Here is a 25259-nt window from a genome sequence, read left to right as displayed (position 1 = left end):
GTGGCACGAAAGAGTCAAAGAGGCATCACTGGACATCATAGCTCTCACAGCAACCAAGCTTACAGGTATGATATCAGCTGCCATCTTTCCAACGGGATACCAGATCCTGAGGAAAGACAGAGGGAACAGGGTGGGTGAAGGAGTGGCACTGCTGATCAAAAATCGATGGAATTTTGATGAGCTGGAGAGAGGAGACAGTGGAGAAGCAAGAGATTACATAGCAGGAATGCTTCAGTCTGGAAGTCCCAAGGTGGTAATTGAAGTGATGTATAACCCACCACAGAACAGCAGAAGGCCAAGGCAAGAGTATGATGAGAGCAATAGAGTGATGGATGACACACTGGCTGCAGTGGCCAGAACGGCTCATGCATGCAGGGCAAAGCTACTGATCATGGGTGACTTTAACCACAAGGAAATCGATTGGGAGAACTTGGAGCCACATGGGGGCCAAGATACATGTAGGGCTAAGATGATGGAGGTGGTACTGGAAAACTTCATGTACCAACACGTAGGGGACACTACAAGAGAGAGAGGAGATGATGAACCAGCAAGACTGGACCTAGTATTCACCTTGAGTAGTGCAGATATTGAGGGCATCACATATGAAAGACTCCTTGGGGCCAGTGATCATGTGGTTTTAAGCTTCAATTACACAGTAGAGCTACAAGTCGAGGGGGAAGCAGGAAGGCCAGGGTGAATGAAGCCAGACTACAAGAAAGGGGACTACACGGGAATGAGGAACTTTCTGAACGGGGTTCAGTGGGACAGAGAACTGGCAGGGAAGCCAGTAAATGAGATGATGGAATATGTAACAACAATATGCAAAGAAGCTGAGGAGAGGTTTGTACCCAAGGGTAAAAGGAATAATGAAAAAGCTAGGATGAGCCCATGGTTTACCCAAAGGTGCAGGGAGGCAAAAACCAAGTGTGCTAGGGAACGAAAGAAGTATAGAAGGCAAAGGATCCAGGAGAATAAGGAGAGCAGTCCAATACTTCACTACAATACCAATACTTCAATACAATACTTCAATGCAGTACCGATATTTCACTACAATACTTCACTACAGTAAGGGAGAAAAAGTTAGCATATGAGAAGTTTTTACAAAGTAGAAGTGATGCAAGGAGGGAAGAGAATATGTAGAAAATGAGAGAGGTTAAGAGAGTGGTGAAGCAATGTAAAAAGAGAGCAAATGAGAGAGTGGGTGAGATGTTATCAACAAATTATGTTGAAAATAAGAAAAAGTTTTGGAGTGAGATTAACAAGTTAAGGAAGCCTAGAGAACAAATGGATTTGTCAGTTAAAAATAGGAGAGGAGAGTTATTAAATGGAGAGTTAGAGGTGTTGGGAAGATGGAGGGAATATTTTGAGGAATTGTTAAATGTTGATGAAGATAGGGAAGCTGTGATTTCGTGTATAGGGCAAGGAGGAACATCATCTTGTAGGAGTGAGGAAGAGCCAGTTGTGAGTGTGGGCTGAGTTCGTGAGGCAGTAGGGAAAATGAAAGGGGGTAAGGCAGCCGGGATTGATGGGATAAAGATAGAAATGTTAAAAGCAGGTGGGAATATAGTTTTGGAGTGGTTGGTGCAATTATTTAATAAATGTATGAAAGAGGGTAAGGTACCTAGGGATTGGCAGAGAGCATGCATAGTTCCTTTGTATAAAGGCAAAGGGGACAAAAGAGAGTGCAAAAATTATATGGGGATAAGTCTGTTGAGGATACCTGGTAAAGTGTTTGGTAGAGTTATTATTGAAAGAATTAAGAGTAACACGGAGAATAGGATAGCAGATGAACAAGGAGGCTTTAGGAAGGGTAGGGGGTGTGTGGACCAGGTGTTTACAGTGAAACATATAAGTGAACAGTATTTAGATAAGGCTAAAGAGGTTTTGGTGGCATTTATGGATTTGGAAAAGGCGTATGACAGGGTGGATAGGGGGGCAATGTGGCAGATGTTGCAGGTGTATGGTGTAGGAGGTAGGTTACTGAAAGCAGTGAAGAGTTTTTACGAGGATAGTGAGGCTCAAGTTAGAGTATATAGGAAAGAGGGAGATTATTTCCCAGTAAAAGTAGGCCTTAGACAAGGATGTGTGATGTCACCGTGGTTGTTTAATATATCTATAGATGGGGTTGTAAGAGAAGTAAATGCGAGGGTCTTGGCAAGAGGCGTGGAGTTAAAAGATAAAGAATCACACATAAAGTGGGAGTTGTCACAGTTGCTCTTTGCTGATGACACTGTGCTCTTGGGAGATTCTGAAGAGGAGTTGCAGAGGTTGGTGGTTGAATTTGGTAGGGTATGCAAAAGAAGAAAATTAAAAGTGAATACAGGAAAGAGTAAGGTTATGAGGATAACAAAAATATTAGGTGATGAAAGATTGGATATCAGATTGGAGGGAGAGAGTATGGAGGAGGTGAATGTATTCAGATATTTGGGAGTGGACGTGTCAGCGGATGGGTCTATGAAAGATGAGTTGAATCATAGAATTGATGAGGGGAAAAGGGTGAGCGGTGCACATAGGAGTCTGTGGAGACAGAACTTTGTCCTTGGAGGCAAAGAGGGGAATGTATGAGAGTATAGTTTTACCAACGCTCTTATTTGGGTGTGAAGCATTTGTGATGAATGTTGCAGCCAGGAGAAGGCTGGAGGCAGTGGAGATGTCATGTCTGAGGGCAATGTGTGGTGTGAAAATAATGCAGAAAATTCGTATTTTGGAAGTTAGGAGGAGGTGCGGGATTACCAAAACTGTTGACCAGAGGGCTGAGGAAGGGTTGTTGAGGTGGTTCGGACATGTAAAGAGAAAGGAGCGAAACAGAATGACTTCAAGAGTGTATCAGTCTGTAGTGGAAGGAAGGCGGGGTAGGGGTCGGCCTAGAAAAGGTTGGAAAAAGGGGGTAAAGGAGGTTTTGTGTGCGAGGGGCTTGGACTTCCAGCGGGCATGCGTGAGCGTGTTTGATAGGAGTGAATGGAGACAAATGGTTTTTAATACTTGACGTGCTGTTGGAGTGTGAGCAAAGTAACATTTATGAAGGGATTCAGGGAAACCGGCAGGCCGGACTTGAGTCCTGGAGATGGGAAGTACAGTGCCTGCACTCTGAAGGAGGGATGTTAATGTTGCAGTTTAAAAACTGTAGTGTAAAGCACCCTTCTGGCAAGACAGTGATGGAGTGAATGATGGTGAAAGTTTTTCTTTTTCGGGCCACCCTGCCTTGGTGGGAATCGACCAGTGTGATAATAATAAAAATAACTTCACTACAGTACCAATACTTCGCTACCATACTTCACTACCATACTTCACTACTGTACCAGTACTTAACTACAACACTTCACTACAGTTCCAATACTTTTCAACAATACCAATACTTCACTACAGAACCAAAACTTCACTACAGTACGAATACTTCACTACAGAACCAATACTTCACTACAGTACCAATACTCCACTACAGTACCAATACTTCACTACAGAACCAATACTTCACTACAGTACCAATACTCCACTACAGAACCAATACTTCACTACAGTACCAATACTCCACTACAGAACCAATACTTCACTACAGTACCAATACTTCACTACAATACTTCACTACAGAACCAATACATTGCTACAATACCAACACTCACTACAAGTACTGTAGTGAAGTATTGTAGTGAATATTGGTACTGTAGTGAAGTATTGTATTGAAGTATTGGTGCTGTAGTGAAGCATTGGTACTGTAGTGAAGTATTTGTACTATAGTGAAGTATTGGTACTGTAGTGAAGTATTGGTACTGTAGTGAAGTATTGGTCCTGTAGTGAAATATTGGTACTGTAGTGAAGTTTTGGTATTATAGAAAAGTATTGGTACTGTAGTGAAGAATTGGTATTGTACTGAAGTATTGGTATTGTGGAGAAGTATTGTACTGAAGCATTGGTACTGTAGTTTAGTATTGGTGCTGTAGTGAAGTATTGGTATTGTAGAGAAGTATTGGCATTGTAGTGAAGTATTGGTACTGAAATGAAGTTTTGGTTCTGTAGTGAAGTATTGGTACTGTGGTGAAGTATTGCAGTGAACTATTGGCATTGAAGCGAAGTACCAATACTTCACTACAATACTTCACTTCTGTTCCATTACTTTACTACAATACCTATACATCACTACAGTACAAACATTTCGCTACAATACCAATACTTCACTAAAACACTTCGCTACAGTAAAAATACTTCAATACAGTACCAATACATCGCTACAATACAAATACTTCACTAAAATATTTCTCTACAGTACCAATACTTCACTATAATACCAACACTTCACTACAGTACCAATAGCTCGCTACGATACCAATACTTCACTACAATACTTAACTACAGTACCACTACTTCAATACAGTTCCAATACTTCACTACAGTACCAATACTACGCTACGATACCAATACTTCACTACAATATCAATGCTTCACTAGAGTATTTCACTATAGTACCAATACTTCCCTAAAATACCAATAATTCACTACAGTATCAATACTTCCCCTACAATACCAAAAATTCACTACAATATCAATACTTCCCTACAATACCAATACTTCCCTACAATACCAATACTTCCCTACAATACCAATAATTCACTACAGTACCAATACTTGGCTACAATATCAAAATTAACGACAGTACCAATTCTTCACTACAGTACTAATGCTTCACAACAATACTTCACTACAGTACCAATACTTTTCTACAGTGCCAATACTTCACTACAGTACCAATACTTCACTACAGTACCAATACTTCACTACAGTACCAATACTTCACTACAGTACCAATACTTCACTACAGTACCAATACTTCACAACTGTTCCATTACTTCACTACAGTACTAATACTTCTCCTCAGTACCAATGCTTCACTACAGTTCCTCTACTTAACTACAATAAATATACTTCACTACAGTACCAATACTTCACTACAGTACCAATACTTCACTACAGTACCAATACTTCACTACAGTACCAATACTTAACTACAGTACCAATACATCACTGCAGTACCAGTACTACGTTACAGTACCAATACTTCACTACAGTACCAATACTTCAATACAACACAAATACTTTTCTACAGAACCAACACTTCACTACAGTTCCAATACTTCACTACAGTTCCAATACTTCACTAAAGTACCAATACTTAACTAAAATATTTCACTACAGTACCAAAACATCACTACAATACCAATACTTCGCAACAATACCAGTTCTTTACTACAGTACCAATACTTCTCTACAATATTTCACTACAGTACAAATACTTCTGTACAATACCAACACTTCACTACAGTACCAATACTTCACTACAGTACCAATCTTCACTACAGTACCAGTACTTCACTACAGTATCAATACTTCACTACAGTACTTCACTGCAGAACCAATACTTCACTACAGTACCAATACTTCACTACAGTACTTCACTACAGTACCAATACTTCACTACAGTACCAATACTTCACTACAGTACTTCACTGCAGAACCAATACTTCACTACAGTACCAATACTTCACTTCAGTACCAATACTTCACTACAGTACCAATACTTCACTGCAGTACCAATACTTCACTACAGTTCCAATACTTCACTACACTACTTCACTGCAGTACCATTACTTCACTACAGTACTTCACTACAGTACCAATACTTCACTACAGCTCCAATACTTCACTACACTACTTCACTACAGTACCAATACTTCACTACAGTACCAATACTTCACTACACTACTTCACTGCAGTACCATTACTTCACTACAGTACTTCACTACAGTACCAATACTTCACTACAGCTCCAATACTTCACTACACTACTTCACTACAGTACCAATACTTCACTACAGTACCAATACTTCACTACAGTACTTCACTGCAGAACCAATACTTCACTACAGTACCAATACTTCACTACAGTACCAATACTTCACTACAGTACCAATACTTCACTATAGTACCAATACTTCACTACAGTACCAATACTTCACTACAGTACCAATACTTCACTACAGTACCAATACTTCACTACAGTTCCAATACTTCACTACAGTACCAATACTTCACTACAGTACTTCACTGCAGAACCAATACTTCACTACAGTACCAATACTTCACTACAGTACCAATACTTCACTACAGTACCAATACTTCACTACAGTACCAATACTTCACTACAGTACCAATACTTCACTACAGTACCAATACTTCACTACAGTTCCAATACTTCACTACAGTATCAATACTTCACTACAGTACTTCACTGCAGAACCAATACTTCACTACAGTACCAATACTTCACTACAGTACCAATACTTCACTACAGTACCAATACTTCACTACAGTACCAATACTTCACTACAGTACCAATACTTCACTACAGTACCAATACTTCACTACAGTACTTCACTGCAGAACCAATACTTCACTACAGAACCAATACTTCACTACAGTACCAATACTTCACTACAGTACCAATACTTCACAACAGTACTTCACTGCAGAACCAATACTTCACTACAGTACCAATACTTCACTACAGTACCAATACTTCACTGCAGTACCAATACTTCACTACAGTTCCAATACTTCACTACACTACTTCACTGCAGTACCAATACTTCACTACAGTACTTCACTGCAGAACCAATACTTCACTACAGTACCAATACTTCACTACAGTACCAATAGTTCACTACAGTACCAATACTTCACTGCAGTACCAATACTTCACTACAGTTCCAATACTTCACTACACTACTTCACTGCAGTACCATTACTTCACTACAGTACTTCACTACAGTACCAATACTTCACTACAGCTCCAATACTTCACTACACTACTTCACTACAGTACCAATACTTCACTACAGTACCAATACTTCACTACACTACTTCACTGCAGTACCAATACTTCAATACAGTACCAATACTTCACTACAGTACCAATACCTCGATACAATAGCAATACTTCACTACAGTTTCAATACCTCACTACAGTACCAATTCATCACTACAGCACCAATACTTCACTTCTTTACCAATACTTCTCTTCAGTACCAATACTTCACTACAGTACCAATACTTTACTACCTGGAGGTTACCTGGAGGTTATTCCGGGGATCAACGCCCCCGCGGCCCGGTCCATGACCAGGCCTCCCGATGGATGAGGGCCTGATCAACTAGGCTGTTACTGCTGGCCGCACGCAGTCCAACGTACGAGCCACAGCCCGGCTGATCCGGCACTGACTTTAAGTATCTGTCCAGCTCTCTCTTGAAGGCAGCCAGGGGTTTATTGGCAATTCCCCTAATGCTTGATGGGAGGCTGTTGAACAGTTTTGGGCCCCGGACACTTATGGTGTTTTCTCTTAGTGTACCAATGGCGCCCCTACTTTTTATTGGGGGCATTTTGCATCAATACTTCACTACAGTACAAATACTTCACTACAGTACCAATGCTTTACAACGGTACCAATACTTCAGTACAGTTCCAGTTCTTCCCTAAAATACTTCACTACAGTACCATTACTTCACTACAGTACCAATACTTCACTACTGTATTTCACTACAGTTCCAATACTTCACTACAATTCTTCATTACGGTACCAATACTTCGGTACAGTTCCAGTACTTCACTACAATACGAATACTTAACTACAGTACCTCACTACAGTAACAATACTTAACTACAGTACCAATATTTCTTTAAAGTACCAATACTTCACTACAGTGCCAATACTTCACTACAGTACCAATACTTCACTACAGCACCAATTTTTCACTAAAGAACCAATACTTCAGAACAGTTCCAGTTCTTCACTACAATACCAATTCTTTACTACAATACTTCACTACAGTACCAATACTTAGCCAAAATGTCAATGCTTCACTACAGTACCAATACTTCAATTCAGTACTTCACCACAGTACCAATACGTCGCTACAATACCAATATTTCACTACTATACATCACTACAGCACCAATCCTTCACCAGAGTGCCAATACTTTACTACTGTACCAATGTTTCACTTCAATACTTCGCTACAGTACCAATACTTCACTACAGTACCAAGACTACAATGCAGTACCTATACTTCGCCACAATACCAGTACTTCACTACAGTACTTCTCTACAGTACCAATAGTTCACTACAGTAACAATACATCGCTACATTGCCAATACTTCACTATAATACTTAACTACAGTACCACTACTTCACTACAGTACCAATACTTCACTGCAATATTTCACTACAGTTCCAATACTTCACTACAATACTTCACTACAGTACCAATAGTTCACTACACTACCAATACTTCATTACGGTACCAATACTTCGGTACAGTTCCATTACTTCACTACAATACGAATACTTAACTACAGTACCTCACTACAGTACCAATGCTAAACTACAATACGAATACTTCACTATAATACTTCACTACAACACTTCACTACAGTACCAATTCTTCACAGCAGTACCAATACTTCACTAAAGTACCAATACTTCGCTACTATTCCAATACATCACTACAACACTTCTGTACAGGACCAATAATTCACTACAATACTTCACTACAGTACCAATATTTCACTACAGTACTTCACTACAGTACTTCACTCCAGTACCAATACTTCACTACAGTATCAATACTTCACTCCAGTACCAATACTTCACTACAGTATCAATACTTCACTCCAGTACCAATACTTCTCTACAGTACCAATACGTCAATACAATACCAATATTTCACTACAATACTTCACTACAGTACCAATACTTCTCTACAGTACCAATACTTCACTACAGTACCAATACTTCACTACATTACTTCACTACAGAACCAATGCTTCACTACAGTACCAATACTTCACTACAGAACTTCACTTCAGTACCAATTCATCACTGGAGCACCAGTACTTCACTTCTTTACCTATACTTCTCTACAGTACCAATACTTCTCTTCAATACCAATACTTTACTACAGTACCAATACTTCACTACAGTACAAATATTTCACTACAGTACCAATACTTTACTACTGTACCAATACTTCACTATAGCGCAGAACACTTCACTACAGTACCAGTACTTCACTACAGTACCAATACTTCACTACAGTACCAATACTTCTTTACAGAACCAATACTTCACTACAGTACCAATACTTCACTACAGTACCAATACGTCACTACAGTACTAATTCTTTATTACAGTACCAATACTTCAGTACAGTACCAATACTTCACTACAATACCAATACTTTACTACAATACTTCACTACAGTACCAATACATCTCTAAAATGCCAATACTTCACTACAGTACTTCACTACAGTACCAATACGTCTCTACAATACCAATATTTCACAACAATACATCACTACAGCACCAATCCTTAACTATAGTACCAATATTTCACTACAATACTTCGCTACATGGCCAATACTTCACTACAGTGTCAATAATACACTGCAGTACAAATACTTCGCTACAATACTTCACTACAGTACCAATACGTCACTACAATACTTCTCTACAGTACCAATAGCTCACTACAGTACCAATACTTCGCTACAATACCAATACTTCACTACAATACTTAACTACAGTACCACTACTTCGCTACAGTACCAATAATTCACTACAATATTTCACTACAGTGCCAATACTTCACTACAGTTGCAATACTTCTCTACAATACTTCATTACAGTACCAATAGTTCACTACGCTACCAATACTTCATTTCGGTTCCAATACTTCGGTACAGTTCCTGTACATCACTACAATACGAATACTTAACTGCAGTACCTCAGTACAGTACCAATACTTCACTAAAGTACCAATACTTCACTGCAGTACCAATACTTCACTCCAGTACCAATACTTCACTACAATACCAATACTTCACTAAAATACTTCACTACAGTACCAATACTTCGCTACTATACCAATACATCACTACAACACTTCACTACAGTACCAATACTTCACTACCGTACCAATACTTCACTTAAGTACCAATACTTCACTACAATACCAACACTTTGCTGCAATACCAATACTTCACTACAGTACCAATACTTCGCTGTAATACCAATACTTCACTACATTACCAATACTTCACTACAATACTTTAATACAATACCAATACTTTAATACAATGATTCACTACAATACCAATAATTCACTACAGTACCAATACTTCACTACAGTACCAATACTTCACTACAGTACCAACACTTCGCTACAGTACCAATACTTCACTACAGTACTTCACTACAGCACCATTTCTTCACTACAGTACCAATACTTCAGTACAGTACCAACACTTCACTACTGTACCAATACTTTTCTACGGTACCAATACTTCACTACAGTACCATTACTTCAGTACAGTACCAATACTTCAGTACAGTTCCAGTTCTTCACTACAATACCAATACTTCACTACAGTACCAATACTTCTTTACAGTCCCAATACTTCTTTACAGTACCAATACTTCATTACTTTACCAATACTTCACTGCAGTACCAATACTTCACTACAGTACCAGTACTTCTTTACAATACCAATACTTCACAACAGTACCAATACTTCACTACAGTACCAATACTTCCCTACAGTACCAATACTCCTTTACAGTACCAATACTTCGCTACAGTACAAGTACTTCGCTACAGTACCAATACTTCTCTACAGTACAAATACTTCGCTGCAATGCCAAAATTTCACTACAATACTTCACTACAGTACCAATACTTCTCTACAATACTTCTCTACAGTATCAATAGTTCTCTACAGTACCAATAGTTCACTACAGTACCAATACTTCACTACAGTTTAAATAATTCAAAACAGTACCAATACTTCACTGTTTTATCAATACTTCTCTACATTACCAACACTTCACTATAGTACCAAAACTTCACTACAGTACCAATACTTCATTAGAGTTCCAATACTTCACTACAATAATTCACTACAGTACCAATACTTCACTACATTGCCCATCCTTCACTACTTTACCAATACTTCTCTACAGTTCCAATTCTTCTTTACAGTACCAATACTTCACTACTGTACCAATACTTCTCCACAGTACCAATTCTTCACTACAGTAAAAATACTTCACTACAGTACCAATCCTGCACTACAGTACCAATACTTCACTACAGTACCAATACTTCACTACAGTCCCAATACTTCACTACAGTACCAGTCCTTCAACACATTACCAATACTTAATTACGGTACCAATACTTCACTACAGTACCATTACTTCACTACAATATTTCACTACAGTACCAATACTTCACTACAGTACCATTACTTCACTACAATATTTCACTACAGTACCAATACTTCACTACAATACTTCACTACAATACTTAACTACAATACTTCACTCCGGTTCCAATACTTCGCTACGATACCAATACTTAACTACAGTACCAATACTTCACTATAATACCAATGCATCACTACAGTACCAATACTTTACTACAGAACCAATACTTCAGTACAGTACGAATACTTCACTACAATACCAATACTTCACTACAATACCAATACTTCGCTACAGTTTGTTAGGTAAGACACATATGCAACAGTTAGGTATCTTTATTTCGAAACGTTTCGCCTACACAGTAGGCTTCTTCAGTCGAGTACAGAAAAGTTGATAGAAGCAGAAGATACTTGAAGACGATGTAATCAGTCCATCACCCTTAAAGTTTTGAGGTGGTCAGTCCCTCAGTCTGGAGAAGAGCATTGTTCCGTTGTCTGAAACAATATGAAGTTGAAGTGTCAGAATGGGGCCTTATATAGTGCCAGGAGGTGAGACGTAGGTTGATTTGGGAGGGCAGGTCCCTCTCAAACCCAGCCGTTCTCACTAGTAGAGGTTGTCGAAGTTGATGGTCTGTACCAAGATACCCTTGTGTTGCAGTGTCTGACAGAATGAACATTAAAATGGTATAAAATACCGACAGATTGTTAGGTAAGACACATATGCAACAGTTAGGTATCTTTATTTCGAAACGTTTCGCCTACACAGTAGGCCTACTGTGTAGGCGAAACGTTTCGAAATAAAGATACCTAACTGTTGCACATGTGTCTTACCTAACAATCTGTCGGTATTTTATACCATTTTAATGTTCAGTTCGCTACAGTACCAACACTTCACTACAGTATCAATACTTCACTGCAATACCAATACTTCACTACAGTACCAATAGTTCCTTTCAATGCTTCACTACAATACCAATACTTCGCTTCAATACCAGTACTTCACTACAGTACCAATACTTCACTAAAATACCAATACTTCAATACAATGCCAACACTTTGCTGCAATACCAATACTTCACTACACTACCAATACTTCACTACAATACTTTAATACAATACCAATACTTCAATACAATGATTCACTACAATACCAATACTTCACTACAATACCAATACTTCACTACAGTACCAATACTTCACTACAGTACTTCACTACAGCACCAATTCTTCGCTACAGTAACAATACTTCACTACAGTACCAACACTTCACTACTGTACCAATACTTTTCTACGGTACCAATACTTCACTACAGTGCCAATACTTCACTACAGTACCATTACTTCACTACAGTACCAATACTTCACTACAGTACCATTACTTCACTACAGTACCAATACTTCAGTACAGTTCCAATACTTCACTACAGTACCAATACTTCAGTACAGCTCCAGTTCTTCGCTACAATACAAATACTTTACTACAGTACTTCACTACAGTACCAATACTTCACTACAATACTTCGCTGCAGTACCAACACTTCTCTACAGTACCAATACTTCACTACAGTACCAATACTTCAGTACAGTTCCAATACTTCACTACAGTACCAATACTTCAGTACAGTTCCAGTTCTTCGCTACAATACAAATACTTTACTACAGTACTTCACTACAGTACCAATACTTCACTACAATACTTCGCTGCAGTACCAACACTTCTCTACAGTACCAATACTTCACTACAGTACCAATTCTTCAATACAGTACCAATATTTCACTACAGTACTTCACTACAGTACCAATACTTGAATACAGTCCCTATACCTCAATACAATACCAGTACTTCACTACAGTACCAATACTTCAGTACAGTTCCAATACTTCACTACAGTACCAATACTTCAGTACAGTTCCAGTTCTTCGCTACAATACAAATACTTTACTACAGTACTTCACTACAGTACCAATACTTCACTACAATACTTCGCTGCAGTACCAACACTTCTCTACAGTACCAATACTTCACTACAGTACCAATTCTTCAATACAGTACCAATATTTCACTACAGTACTTCACTACAGTACCAATACTTGAATACAGTACCTATACCTCAATACAATACCAGTACTTCACTACGGTACCGTACTTCACTTTAATTCTTCACTACAGAACAAATACTTCTCTACAGTACAAATACTTCGCTACAATACCAATACTTCACTACAGTTCCAATACTTCACTACAATACTTCTCTACAGTACCAATAGTTCTCTACAGTACCAATACTTCACTACAGTACCAATACTTCACTACAGTACCAATACTTCACTACAGTACCAATACTTCACTACAGTACCAATACTTCACTACAGTACCAATACTTCACTACAGTACCAATACTTCACTACAGTACCAATACTTCATTACAGTTCCAATACTTCACTACAGTACCAATACTTCACTACAGTACCAATACTTCACTACAGTACCAATACTTCACTACAGTTCCAATACTTCATTACAGTTCCAATACTTCACTACAGTACCAATACTTCACTACAGTACCAATGCTTCACTACAGTACCAATACTTCACTACAGAACCAGTACTTCACTACAGTACCAATACTTCACTACAGTACCAATACTTCACTACAATACCAATACTTCACTGCAGTTCCAATACTTCACTACAGTTCCAATACTTCTCTACAGATCTAATACTTCTCTACATTACCAATACTTCACTACAGTACCAATTCTTCACTACAGTACCAATACTTCACTACAGTACCAATACTTCACTACAGTACCAATATTTCACTACAGCACCAATACTTCTCTACATTTCCAATGCTTCATTACAGTACCAATACTTCACTACAGTACCAGTACTTAATTATGGTACCAATACTTCACTACAGTACCAATACTTCACTGCAGTTCCAATACTTCACTACAGTTCCAATACTTCTCTACAGATCTAATACTTCTCTACATTACCAATACTTCACTGCAGTACCAATACTTCTCTACAGTACCAATTCTTCACTACAGTACCAATACTTCACTACAGTACCAATACTTCACTACAGCACCAATACTTCTCTACATTTCCAATGCTTCATTACAGTACCAACACTTCACTACTGTACCAATACTTTTCTACGGTACCAATACTTCACTACAGTGCCAATACTTCACTACAGTACCATTACTTCACTACAGTACCAATACTTCACTACAGTACCATTACTTCACTACAGTACCAATACTTCACTACAGTACCATTACTTCACTACAGTACCAATACTTCTCTAGAGTACCTATTCTTCACTACAGTACAAATACTTCACTACAGTACCAATACTTCTTTTCAGTACCAATACTTCTTTACAGTACCAATACTTCACTACAGTACCAATACTTCACTACAGTACCAATACTTCCCTACAGTACCAATACTTCTTTACAGTACCAATACTTCGCTACAGTACCAGTACTTCACTACAGTACCAATACTTCTCTACAGCACCAATATTTCACTACAGTACCAATACTTCAGTACAGTTCCAGTTCTTCACTACAATACCAATACTTTACTACAGTAGCAATACTTCACTACTGTACCATTATTTCACTACAATACTTCGCTACAGTACCAATACTTCACTACAGTACCAATACTTCATTGCAGTACCAATACTTCGCTACAGTACCAATACTTCACTACATTACTTCTCTACAGTACCAATAGTTCACTACAGTACCAATACTTCGCTACAATACCAATACTTCACTACAATACTTAACTACAGTACCAATTCTTCATTACGGTACCAATACTTCACTACAATACTTCACTACAGTACCAATTCTTCATTACGGTACCAATACTTCGGTACAGTTCCAGTACTTCACTACAATACGAATACTTAACTACAGTACCTCACTACAATACCAATACTTCAATACAATACCAATACTTCACTACAGTACCAATTCTTCAGTACAATACTTCACTACAGTACCAATACTTCACGTCAGTATTTCACTACAGTACCAATACTTCACTACAATACCAATACTTCACTACAACACTTCACTACAGTACCAATACTTCACTACAGTACTAATCCTTCACTACAGTACCAATACTTCACTATAATACCAATACTTCATTACAGTACCAATACTTTGCTTCAATACCAATACTTCACTACAATAACAATACTTCACTACAATACCAATACTTCACTACAATACTTCACTACAGTACCAATACTTCACTACAGTACCAATACTTCACTACAGTAAAAATTCTTCACTACAGTAACAATACTTCACTACAATACTTCGCTACAGTACCAACACTTCTCTACAGTACCAATACTTCACTACAGTACCAATTCTTCAATACAGTACCAATATTTCACTACAGTACTTCACTACAGTACCAATACTTGACTACAGTACCTATACCTCAATACAATACCAGTACTTCACTACGGTACCGTACTTCACTTTAATTCTTCACTACAGAACAAATACTTCTCTACAGTACAAATACTTCTCTACAATACCAATACTTCACTACAATTCCAATACTTCTCTACAGTACCAATAGTTCTCTACGGTACCAATACTTCACTACAGTACCAATACTTCACTACAGTACCAATACTTCACTACAGTACCAATACTTCACTACAGTACCAATACTTCACTACAGTACCAATACTTCACTACAGTACCAATACTTCACTACAGTACCAATACTTCATTACAGTTCCAATACTTCACTACAGTACCAATACTTCACTACAGTACCAATACTTCACTGCAGTACCAATACTTCACTACAGTACCAATACTTCATTACAGTTCCAATACTTCACTACAGTACCAATACTTCACTACAGTACCAATGCTTCACTACAGTACCAATACTTCACTACAGAACCAATACTTCACTACAGTACCAATACTTCACTACAGTTCCAATACTTCACTACAGTACCAATACTTCTCTACATTACAAATACTTCACTACAGTACCAATGCTTCACTACAGTACCAATACTTCACTGCAGTACCAATACTTCTCTACAGTACCAATTCTTCACTACAGTACCAATACTTCACTACAGTACCAATACTTCACTACAGTACCAATACTTCACTACAGCACCAATACTTCTCTACATTTCCAATGCTTCATTACAGTACCAATACTTCACTACAGTACCAGTACTTAATTATGGTACCAATACTTCACTACAGTACCACTACTTCACTTCAATACTTCACTACAGTACCAATACCAGTACTTAATTATGGTACCAATACTTCACTACAGTACCAATACTTCTCTACAATACCAATACTTCGCTACAATGCTAATAGTTCGCTACAATACCAATACTTCGCTATAATACCAATACTTCGCTACAGTACCAATACTTCTCTACAATACCAATACTTCGCTACAATACCAATACTTCTCTACAATACCAATACTTCGCTACAATACCAATACTTCGCTACAGTACCAATACTTCTCTACAATACCAATACTTCGCTACAATATTTGCTTATCATTATTTTCAGCTATTTAATACTAATTTTTTTAAAATACTGATTTAAACCTTGTTGATGAATATCATGATAATTCAGAATTCCAGCTTCATGACTTAATACCTTGCTTATCGTGTTATCACTGACCGGAGAAAATGCTTTCTCATCCCTCTTGAAATGTCTCTCATTGCGTTGTTAACTCTTCACGTCGAGAAAGCCTGAATGTTAATGTTTTTCTAGCTCATCGGATTGAAAGTACCCTCCCCTTCCTCGAATCAAACCTGTTGAATCCCAATGGTTTAGAACTTCTCCCTAACTGTAATAATAAAAAGCTCGTTTCTCTAGGCATAGTCTCATTTTCCTGGATATTAGGGAAGATAGTAAAGTGAATTATCATGATGTGATAAGGTAATCAATAGCTTTTCTACGCACTGTGGTATCTTGACGAGGAGCCGTTCAGTCATGTCATAGCGAATTTTCTGGTAAAGCATGGCAGACGTACCACAAGAAGGAAGCGCTGCTGGGGCCGTAGAATGCCCTGGTGAAACAGTAAGAGGCTCTGCCAAGGCAGTAAGAAATACTGAAGAGACAAGAGGCCCTGACGAAGCTCTGAGAGGCTTGGTGCTGGAAGTGAAGCCGCTGGTATGTCTTCATGATGTTCTCCCCAGCATCCGTGTTTCAGGGTTGCCTCCACACACACCTCTGACACTGAGAGCAGATACACACGACGACGAAGGAAGAAAGGTGAAGCGTTAAGTTTCCTTTCCTTACTTATTCTAGAACATCATTTTGCAGAATATTATTGACAATTTATTCCATTTGCATAAGTACGTTCAAGTAAGAAGTGTTTTGTTTCTCATACATAGTGAGAAATTTTCTGCTAATTCAAGATGACTACTCATTGTTGTATTTAATGGCAGTCTTCATCTGGCTTCCACTGGCTTATTGATTCATGTTTGGTTTCAGTAATCAGTAGCTTCATCACTCTAATACAAATAGGACAAGAATGCACAGAGTATATAAATGGAAGACAGTGAGGTGTGGGAGGCAGAGCATTAGCCCGATGTTGTGGTATTGATAATAATCGTTGTAGTAGAGGCGATACAGTGGAAATATTAGAGGTGATTTGTAATTGCTAGGTGTCACTGTATGGTGACCCCGTGGCCTGGCTGGCAAAGCTCTCGCTTCACGCACGGAGGGCCTGGGTTCGATTTCCGGCGGGGTAGAAGCATTTCGACGTGCTTCCTTACACCTGTTGTCCTGTCCGCCTAGCAGCAAGTAGGTACCTGGGTGTTAGTCGACTGGTGTGGGTCGCATCCTGGGGGACAAGATTGAGGACCCCAATGGAAATAAGACAGTCCTCGATGACGCACTGACTTTCTTGGGTTATCCTGGGTGGCTAACCCCCCCGGGGTTAAAAATCCAAAGAAATCTTATCATATCTTATCTTATATCATAAGCAGCAGGTGTTCGTGTGTTGTACACATTCATTGTTCTGGCGCATCTTCATGTTTAAATGTGTTATTTAAGACTTGTCTCTAGGTTTCTAGCTGCTTCCCCAACTTATAGATTATCACAGCCTCCATACGAGATCATGTAAATTCCTAATAGGATTGATTCAAAATTCTTCATTTTGATGTTCCCTTTTGCGAGTGTTTCATATAATTTTGGGCAAGCTTATATATGGGAAGGATATCCTTTTGTTAGTATGATGTCCATGTGTCAAGAATTGTAAAGTGTTCCACGAGCCTCTGTTTACTAATAGTTGACCAAGGTTGATAATTTGCAGCTGATCTGATGCGTCTTGGAGGAATGTAAATAAATGGTTCAGAGAACCGACGAGTTGCTGAATTCGACACATGTGCAACACTTGGATATCTTTATTGAGGAAACATCTCGCCACACAGTGACTTCAACAGTTCTATACAAAGAAGAATAGTGACGATCAGAAGTATATAAGCCACTTCTCCACGCATATACTGTATTCTTTTCAAGACAGATAGACTGATTACATCAAACTCCTTCTGATCTTCATTCACCATTTTTCTATATATAGGACTGATGAAGCCACTGCGTGGTGAAACGTTTCTTTATTAAAGATACCCAAGTGTTGTATAAGTATCTAATTTATCAACTTGTCGGTTTTCTGAACCATTGATCTACATTCCTGTCAGACACAGCAACATCTTGGGATCTTGATACAGGGAATTCTTCACTTGCCTAACCTATAGACATGACATACTTTCACATGTGGATTTGTCCACTGTGATACCGTCTACGACTGCTTCACCTCACCTGTCTACAGTATGTAAACAGCTTCACGCATCGCTGTATTCTTCTCAAGATTGATGAACTGATTACATTGACTCTAGGCTGAGGGACTGATTACCTCAAACTCCTTTTGATCTTCACCATTCTTCTTTGTATAGGACTGATACCCAAGTGTTGCACATATGTCTAATTTATCGTCTTGGAGGAACTTAGGGCCTACCTAGTAAAGGATTAAGAATAGTGTGCTTGTAAACAGTAAGCCTACTGCTACTTCTCAGTGTCCCCTTGGAGCGAATTTGTTGTGGGCCTATTTCCCCTGAATGCCCACCAGAGGGCACTGCCTCAAGTTAGGTATGCACAGCTATGCCTCGCTCTCACTCCTAGACCTGCAGCCTTCCAGTTAACCGGCTCCCCTCCCGGACTGGTTCACAGTGTTCAGTGTGAGGTGTGTCGAAACCAGTCCGGGAGGAGAGCTTGTTAACTGGAAGGCCGCAGGTCTAGGAGTAGGAACGAGACATTGCTGTGCATGTCTAACTTGAGGCAGTGCCCTCTGGTGGGCATTCAGGGGAAATAGGCCTACAACAAGTTTCAAGGGGGGACTATGAGAAGTAGCAGTAGTCTACACGCTCCTCGTGTCGACAAGACACTACAGGTGGGCAGAAGGGGGGAAAAAAGAAATAAATCCCTGCTGAACTGGCTTTGCTTTACCCATCAAATTTACATAATTCTAGCAGGCCTCAAAAACTCTCCCATATATCAAGGTGGAAGAGAAAACGGCTTGCTCAATCAGCATAGTGGAGGATGGAGCCAGGATACGCCAGCACCGGAACCTAAACTTTATATACAGGTTGCTCACAGGTCTGTGGACATCAGTCTTGTAAACACTTCAAGGGACACTGAACCATCCTCACATCTGTAAACAATGACAGTAACATTTCCTAGGGTGTGACATGTGATATAAAAGGGCGGCCCTGCCCTCTCCTGTAATACAGACTTTTAAATACACACTTCATGCAACAAACTTGCAGTGACATTATTTACAAGGAAATTTATTATAACAACACTACGGGTACCCTTAGAAAAACATAGATTACGTATATACATGGTATTGTCCACCCTGACTCGGCCATTTGGACTAACTATATAGTGTATGAGCACTGATGCACATTTCAGCGAGAAGACAGTTAGCGTAGTCGGCATAGGAGTCGGACAAGTCAACAGGTACGTCAGTCTCACACAAATGTACTGCTGTCATGGGTCTCAGACCGTAGGTATGTGGCTGTACATGACTGTGATTGGTCGTAGTAGCAGAGGGATGGGAAATAGACAGATTGTCATTAGTATTAGTCTGGTTGTGGCTTTGCAACGCCCGTTCCTCCAGCTCAGCCTCGGCTTGCACATTGTCACTGTACTTCATGTGGACAAGGTGAGCCTTCTTGGTCGCTCCTGTGGCAGTCTCCCTCACCTCGAACTTGTTGCCCTGGAGTTATCTGAGGACACCGTAAGGACCAACAAATTTGGGAACTAGCGTATACATACCAGGGGTTTGCGTAGGATTTTGCAATATTATTTTGCAACCTCGCTCAACCTTACTTTCCTTAGCAACAGTGTTATTACGATTAGACGTAAACTTACCTGTTGCTTTCTTGAGGTTTTTTAGTACTCTCTGAAAGACAAACTGTGAAATCCGCGTCTTGCTTACGCTGACATTGTTAGTGTCATATATAGGCTGAGGCGGAGCAAACAGAATTTCAAATGGCAAATGCTTATCATAGACATACAATGTGAAATGGGGTGTATCACCAATCGAGCAGTTGTGTGATGAGTTTAGGGTACACTGCACATCTGGAGTGACTTCGTCCCATGTGGTACAACTCGGACAGTCACTTTGAGCAGGATAGTGTGCTGCCATATGCTTGCTGATCATACTAAATAGTTAGTTAGTTAGTTAAAGATTAGCCGGTATTCTCCCGGCCCGGGCCTTTTCCAAGTGGTGGCCCGGCCTTGGCTCCCTCTTTAGGGAGTGTCTGAGACCTAAGTCTCCCATGGGAGGAGGCACAAGTACCTCCTCATCTTTGGGACCAACTGTCCCCAGGCCTAGCCACAAACTAGGCCTCTCTGGTCTGCCATCCCTGCCACAAGGGGGCTAATGGGAATGACAGTCTCGTGAGCTGTAAGCTCGGGCTCAGGCACCTACCCTACCCTAGAAGGGTTAGGCATGGTGTCGATCTCATACTAAATAGATCGTAGTCAATCATAGATCATATTCATCTGAGTAAACTTTGACATTACCCAACAGTATATAAAATTTCACTAAACTCTAATAAATAAATAAAGAATAAATGCAATCTTGCATTAATTCTTATTTTTCTTTTATTCCGTATCTTTACAATCCTCTAGGAAAACTTTTGTTTTTGTGTTTTTTTGAAGAAAATCAAATTAAGTAAAAAAATTTAAATTAACAAGACCAAATTCAATATGGAAATACTTCCTGTTAAGAAACACTACTGCTGCAGTAGTGTTTCTTAACAGGAAGTACAAGTTTACATAACTCGTCCATCATAAAGTCCATCAACACTGACAGTTTGCAACCTGTCAGAAATTAATTCTCTAGTAATGGTACTTAATCCAACGATTCCAAGTTTTTCATTGTTATTAAAATTTCAAATTTTCACCTAAATTGTATAAATTTATGTAGTGAATCATCATTAATATTTTGAAGCCGATCAGGCGAGGCAATCTATAGTTACTTAATGGATATCTGTATCAATATTTATTTATTAAAATTTGGAAATTGGGAACAACCTATAACTGAGAATTTGAAGCAGAAAAGGAGAGGCATCTCCAGTTATCAAAGGAACTCCTATGGTTCCAAATTTTCCAAACTAATTTAGTGTATTAATAAATTTTCCCTAACAAAGAAAACTTAATGGCAACTATCATGGTCAAAAATACATCAGCTATCATAATAATAATAATAATAATAATAATAATAATAATAATAATAATAATAATAATAATAATAATAATAATAATAATAATAAGCATATTATTATTATTATTATTATTATTATTATTATAGTTGTATCTTTAGCCACGATAGTTGCCATTAAAAGTTTTGCTTTTTAGGGCAAATTTATTAATAAACTAAACTCGTTTGGAACCATAGGAATGCGACTTCAGTGACATATTGACATCAACGACATATTACTATATAGAAAGCTGCTTGTTATGCAGAGCAATTCGGACAATTTAGGTCACTTTTGTCCCAGGATGCGACCCACACCAGTCGACTAACACCCAGGTACCAATTTTTACTTATGTGTGAACATAGACAACCCATGTAAGGAAACACGTTCACTGTTTTCACCCCCTGCTGGGAATTGAACCCTGACCCTCACCGTGTGAAGCGAGAGCGTTCACCACCAGGCCACGGGCCTGATGGTGAATATCACTCTTTGCTAACGTCGAAATAGGAATCACAGTTTCTGAATGTTTGAAGATAAGCTGCAGAGACTTTTGGAAGCTATCGAAATATTCTAGGAATCAGAGAATGGGTTCTAGAACTCTCGTCATAAGGTAACTGCTCATAGAAAATAGTTCCAAGAATCTCGCCCAGCTTACAGTACACTAGAATTGAAAATTTTAAGCTGATTGAATGAGATCGCCTCATGTTACTAAGAGAAATAAAAATGAAAAATCTAAGTAAGAAAAAAAAAAACAGAAAAAAATCAAGCAACTAATTTAATGTTCTCCTTTGGGTAACCTAATAATATTTTACATACGGGTGTAATGTAATCAAGTTCAATCCAGTTAAGGGGAGGGTAGTTCTGTTTACTTGGATGAAGAGGCTTTCACCTATATTAACGTTTATTCATTTCGTATTTGCCATCAGTTCAGCTCGTACGCTCACTACACGAGTGATGAGAGTGGCTGTGTGGACGTGAGTAGCAGTGAGAGTGTGGGAGGGTCATACACTGGTGTGTTTCCTGCTGGTTTGTTGTCATCACTCCGTGGTGTCCCAGACAAGTTCATCAGATTGTGGAAGACTGACTGTGTAACACCTTGGAAGGTACGTGACATCTTACTCTGCATATCTTATTTCAATGTCTCGAATTTATTTGATGTCTTCTAGATGTTTACCTGGAGATTACATGGAGAGAGTTCCGGGGGTCAACGCCCCCGCGGCCCGGTAACCTCTGCTCTTTAATAGGGACTGTATGCTTAACAATGTTTATTATCTAATATATAGTTGGCAATCCATGAGTATTTTCCCAACATATTTGTTTTGAGGAACTTAATTATTGTTAATAAAGGGCTTCCCTAATTTGGGTAAAAGCATATACGAATTTTAATATCTCTTACAAATGATCTGGAACCGTAAGTGGCGCAGATTGGGAATGTTAGGGTCACTGACACTGGCCTCCAGTTCAAAAAGCCCTCTCTTGCCCATGGGGTACAGCCAACATTTGAGATGTAGGCGTCTGTGTGAACGGATATACGTAGGATATGGTGGGAGACGGCGAGACTTCATCCTCAATAAAACTCAGCAAGGAAACCATATAAATATATCTAGTTGGCCTTATTTTATTGTAGCCAGCTGGTCCAGTGGCTAGCACGTCGGTCTGGAGTTTTATGACTCTCTGATCGCTGGTTTTATTCCCGCCTGTGTTAGGGTTTGTTTGGAATCGTGTCATTACGATTTCCTGAGTCAACTCAGCGAGGTGCTGTCTATCACTCCGCTGCACCATTAGATCCGAACCCCGAACCCTACAACAAATGGTCCTTCAAGGGAGGTTTTTTTGAGGCTGGTGAGGGGACTCTTGATCTAGGCAATTGGATCTGTGCTCCAGTTCCCTGAACTGAGCCAGAATGCCTTCCATACCTCCCATCCCTCCTTACAGACGCTGTATAATCTCTACCGGTTTAACGTTTCCCCATGATAATAATAATCGGAACAAATGTTGACAGCGATCGTAAAACTTTTAGGAATTTCTGTGATTTGAGATGTGTATAGTGTCGCTGAGTCACGGTGCCCGCCTAACTCCATCTCACTCCTTGCAGCTTTGGTCACCAGCTTTGTACGACTCTCCTGTGATATCTACGAGTGGTTGTTTAGTGCTCTTTGGAAGCTTACGAGCTGCTGAGGCAAACTTCATAAATTTATGCACGAATGGAAGAATGCATGAACACAAACAAGAAGAAAGCTAGTAATTCAGTCTTCAATAAGCCAGCTCTGTAATAAGATTGTCCGTACCTGTTTACGGTCTCTGCATGTGCTCCTGTTGTTTCAGATGTTCTTGTTCACAAAAAAAGCCAAGGCAAGCCATCCCAAGTAGTCTGTTCGAAGCCATTTGCTTGGTCTTGGTCTCTTTCTTTGTGGATCTATAGTCATGCCTACAAGTTCTTGTTGTCTGGTAAATGCCTTTCCTGTCAAAAGTTGGTTAATTGTGGCTTACATTAGGTTCCATAGTATCTCAACAAACTATCAGAGTGAAGCTTCAGGTAAGTACGCGTGCTGCTCGCTGGATCTCTCTTAATTAACCACCGCGCCACCAGCCACCACCCCCACACCTAGTTTGACCTTCAGAGTCAGGTGAAGAAAGAAGAGTTTTCCTGTTGTGACCGATGAAGAGGCCTGAATATTTCAGGAGTATACGAAAAAGATGCCCCTCCCTCCCTCTCCTGGAAGCAGCAGTGACATTAAAATCACTGTTCCAAGCAGTTGGGCACCCTCCCTGGGGTCAGCTAAGGGTTGTAAACATACACTCCAGGTCCTGCTTACAACTAGCTTTTCTTCTCCATTCCTCATCTCTCTCCTGTATGACTCCTAGATTTGTGTATCATCGTGTATCATTTTATTAATTATTATTGTGTTATCTTAGACCATATAGAGCAGGGACTATAATTTTTCGCCACGTAATACAGGTGCAGAACATATTTACCACATGTATTAATCTTTCAAATAAGTGACTATATACTCAGTATAATTCTCAGTGTCGTGTGTTACAGATTTACCCTCTCACTTTATATATATTGTTAATGTTCCTAGTGTTGTTACTATGCTCAGTATAATTCTGCAAGTGTTAATATTATTTTCTTT

At 39.1% G+C, this 25259-nt stretch overlaps 1 protein-coding gene across 1 annotated transcript in view; it reads left to right on the top strand.

Annotated features, from left to right (window-relative positions):
• The first annotated feature begins 17326 nt into the window (after nt 1-17326).
• LOC128687847 (acyl-coenzyme A thioesterase 1) overlaps nt 17327-25259 on the top strand; it is a 140661-nt gene continuing 132728 nt past the window's right edge. The window contains exons 1-2 of the mRNA XM_070081538.1: nt 17327-17629; nt 23052-23228. Coding sequence (XP_069937639.1) covers nt 17375-17629; nt 23052-23228 — 432 coding nt within the window. The 5' untranslated portion in view covers nt 17327-17374. The remainder of the gene's footprint in view (nt 17630-23051; nt 23229-25259) is intronic.

The sequence above is a fragment of the Cherax quadricarinatus genome, chromosome 1 (assembly GCF_038502225.1).
Source record: "Cherax quadricarinatus isolate ZL_2023a chromosome 1, ASM3850222v1, whole genome shotgun sequence".
Classification (NCBI taxonomy): Eukaryota; Metazoa; Arthropoda; class Malacostraca; order Decapoda; family Parastacidae; genus Cherax; species Cherax quadricarinatus.
This window is presented reverse-complemented; position numbering and strand designations above follow the sequence as displayed.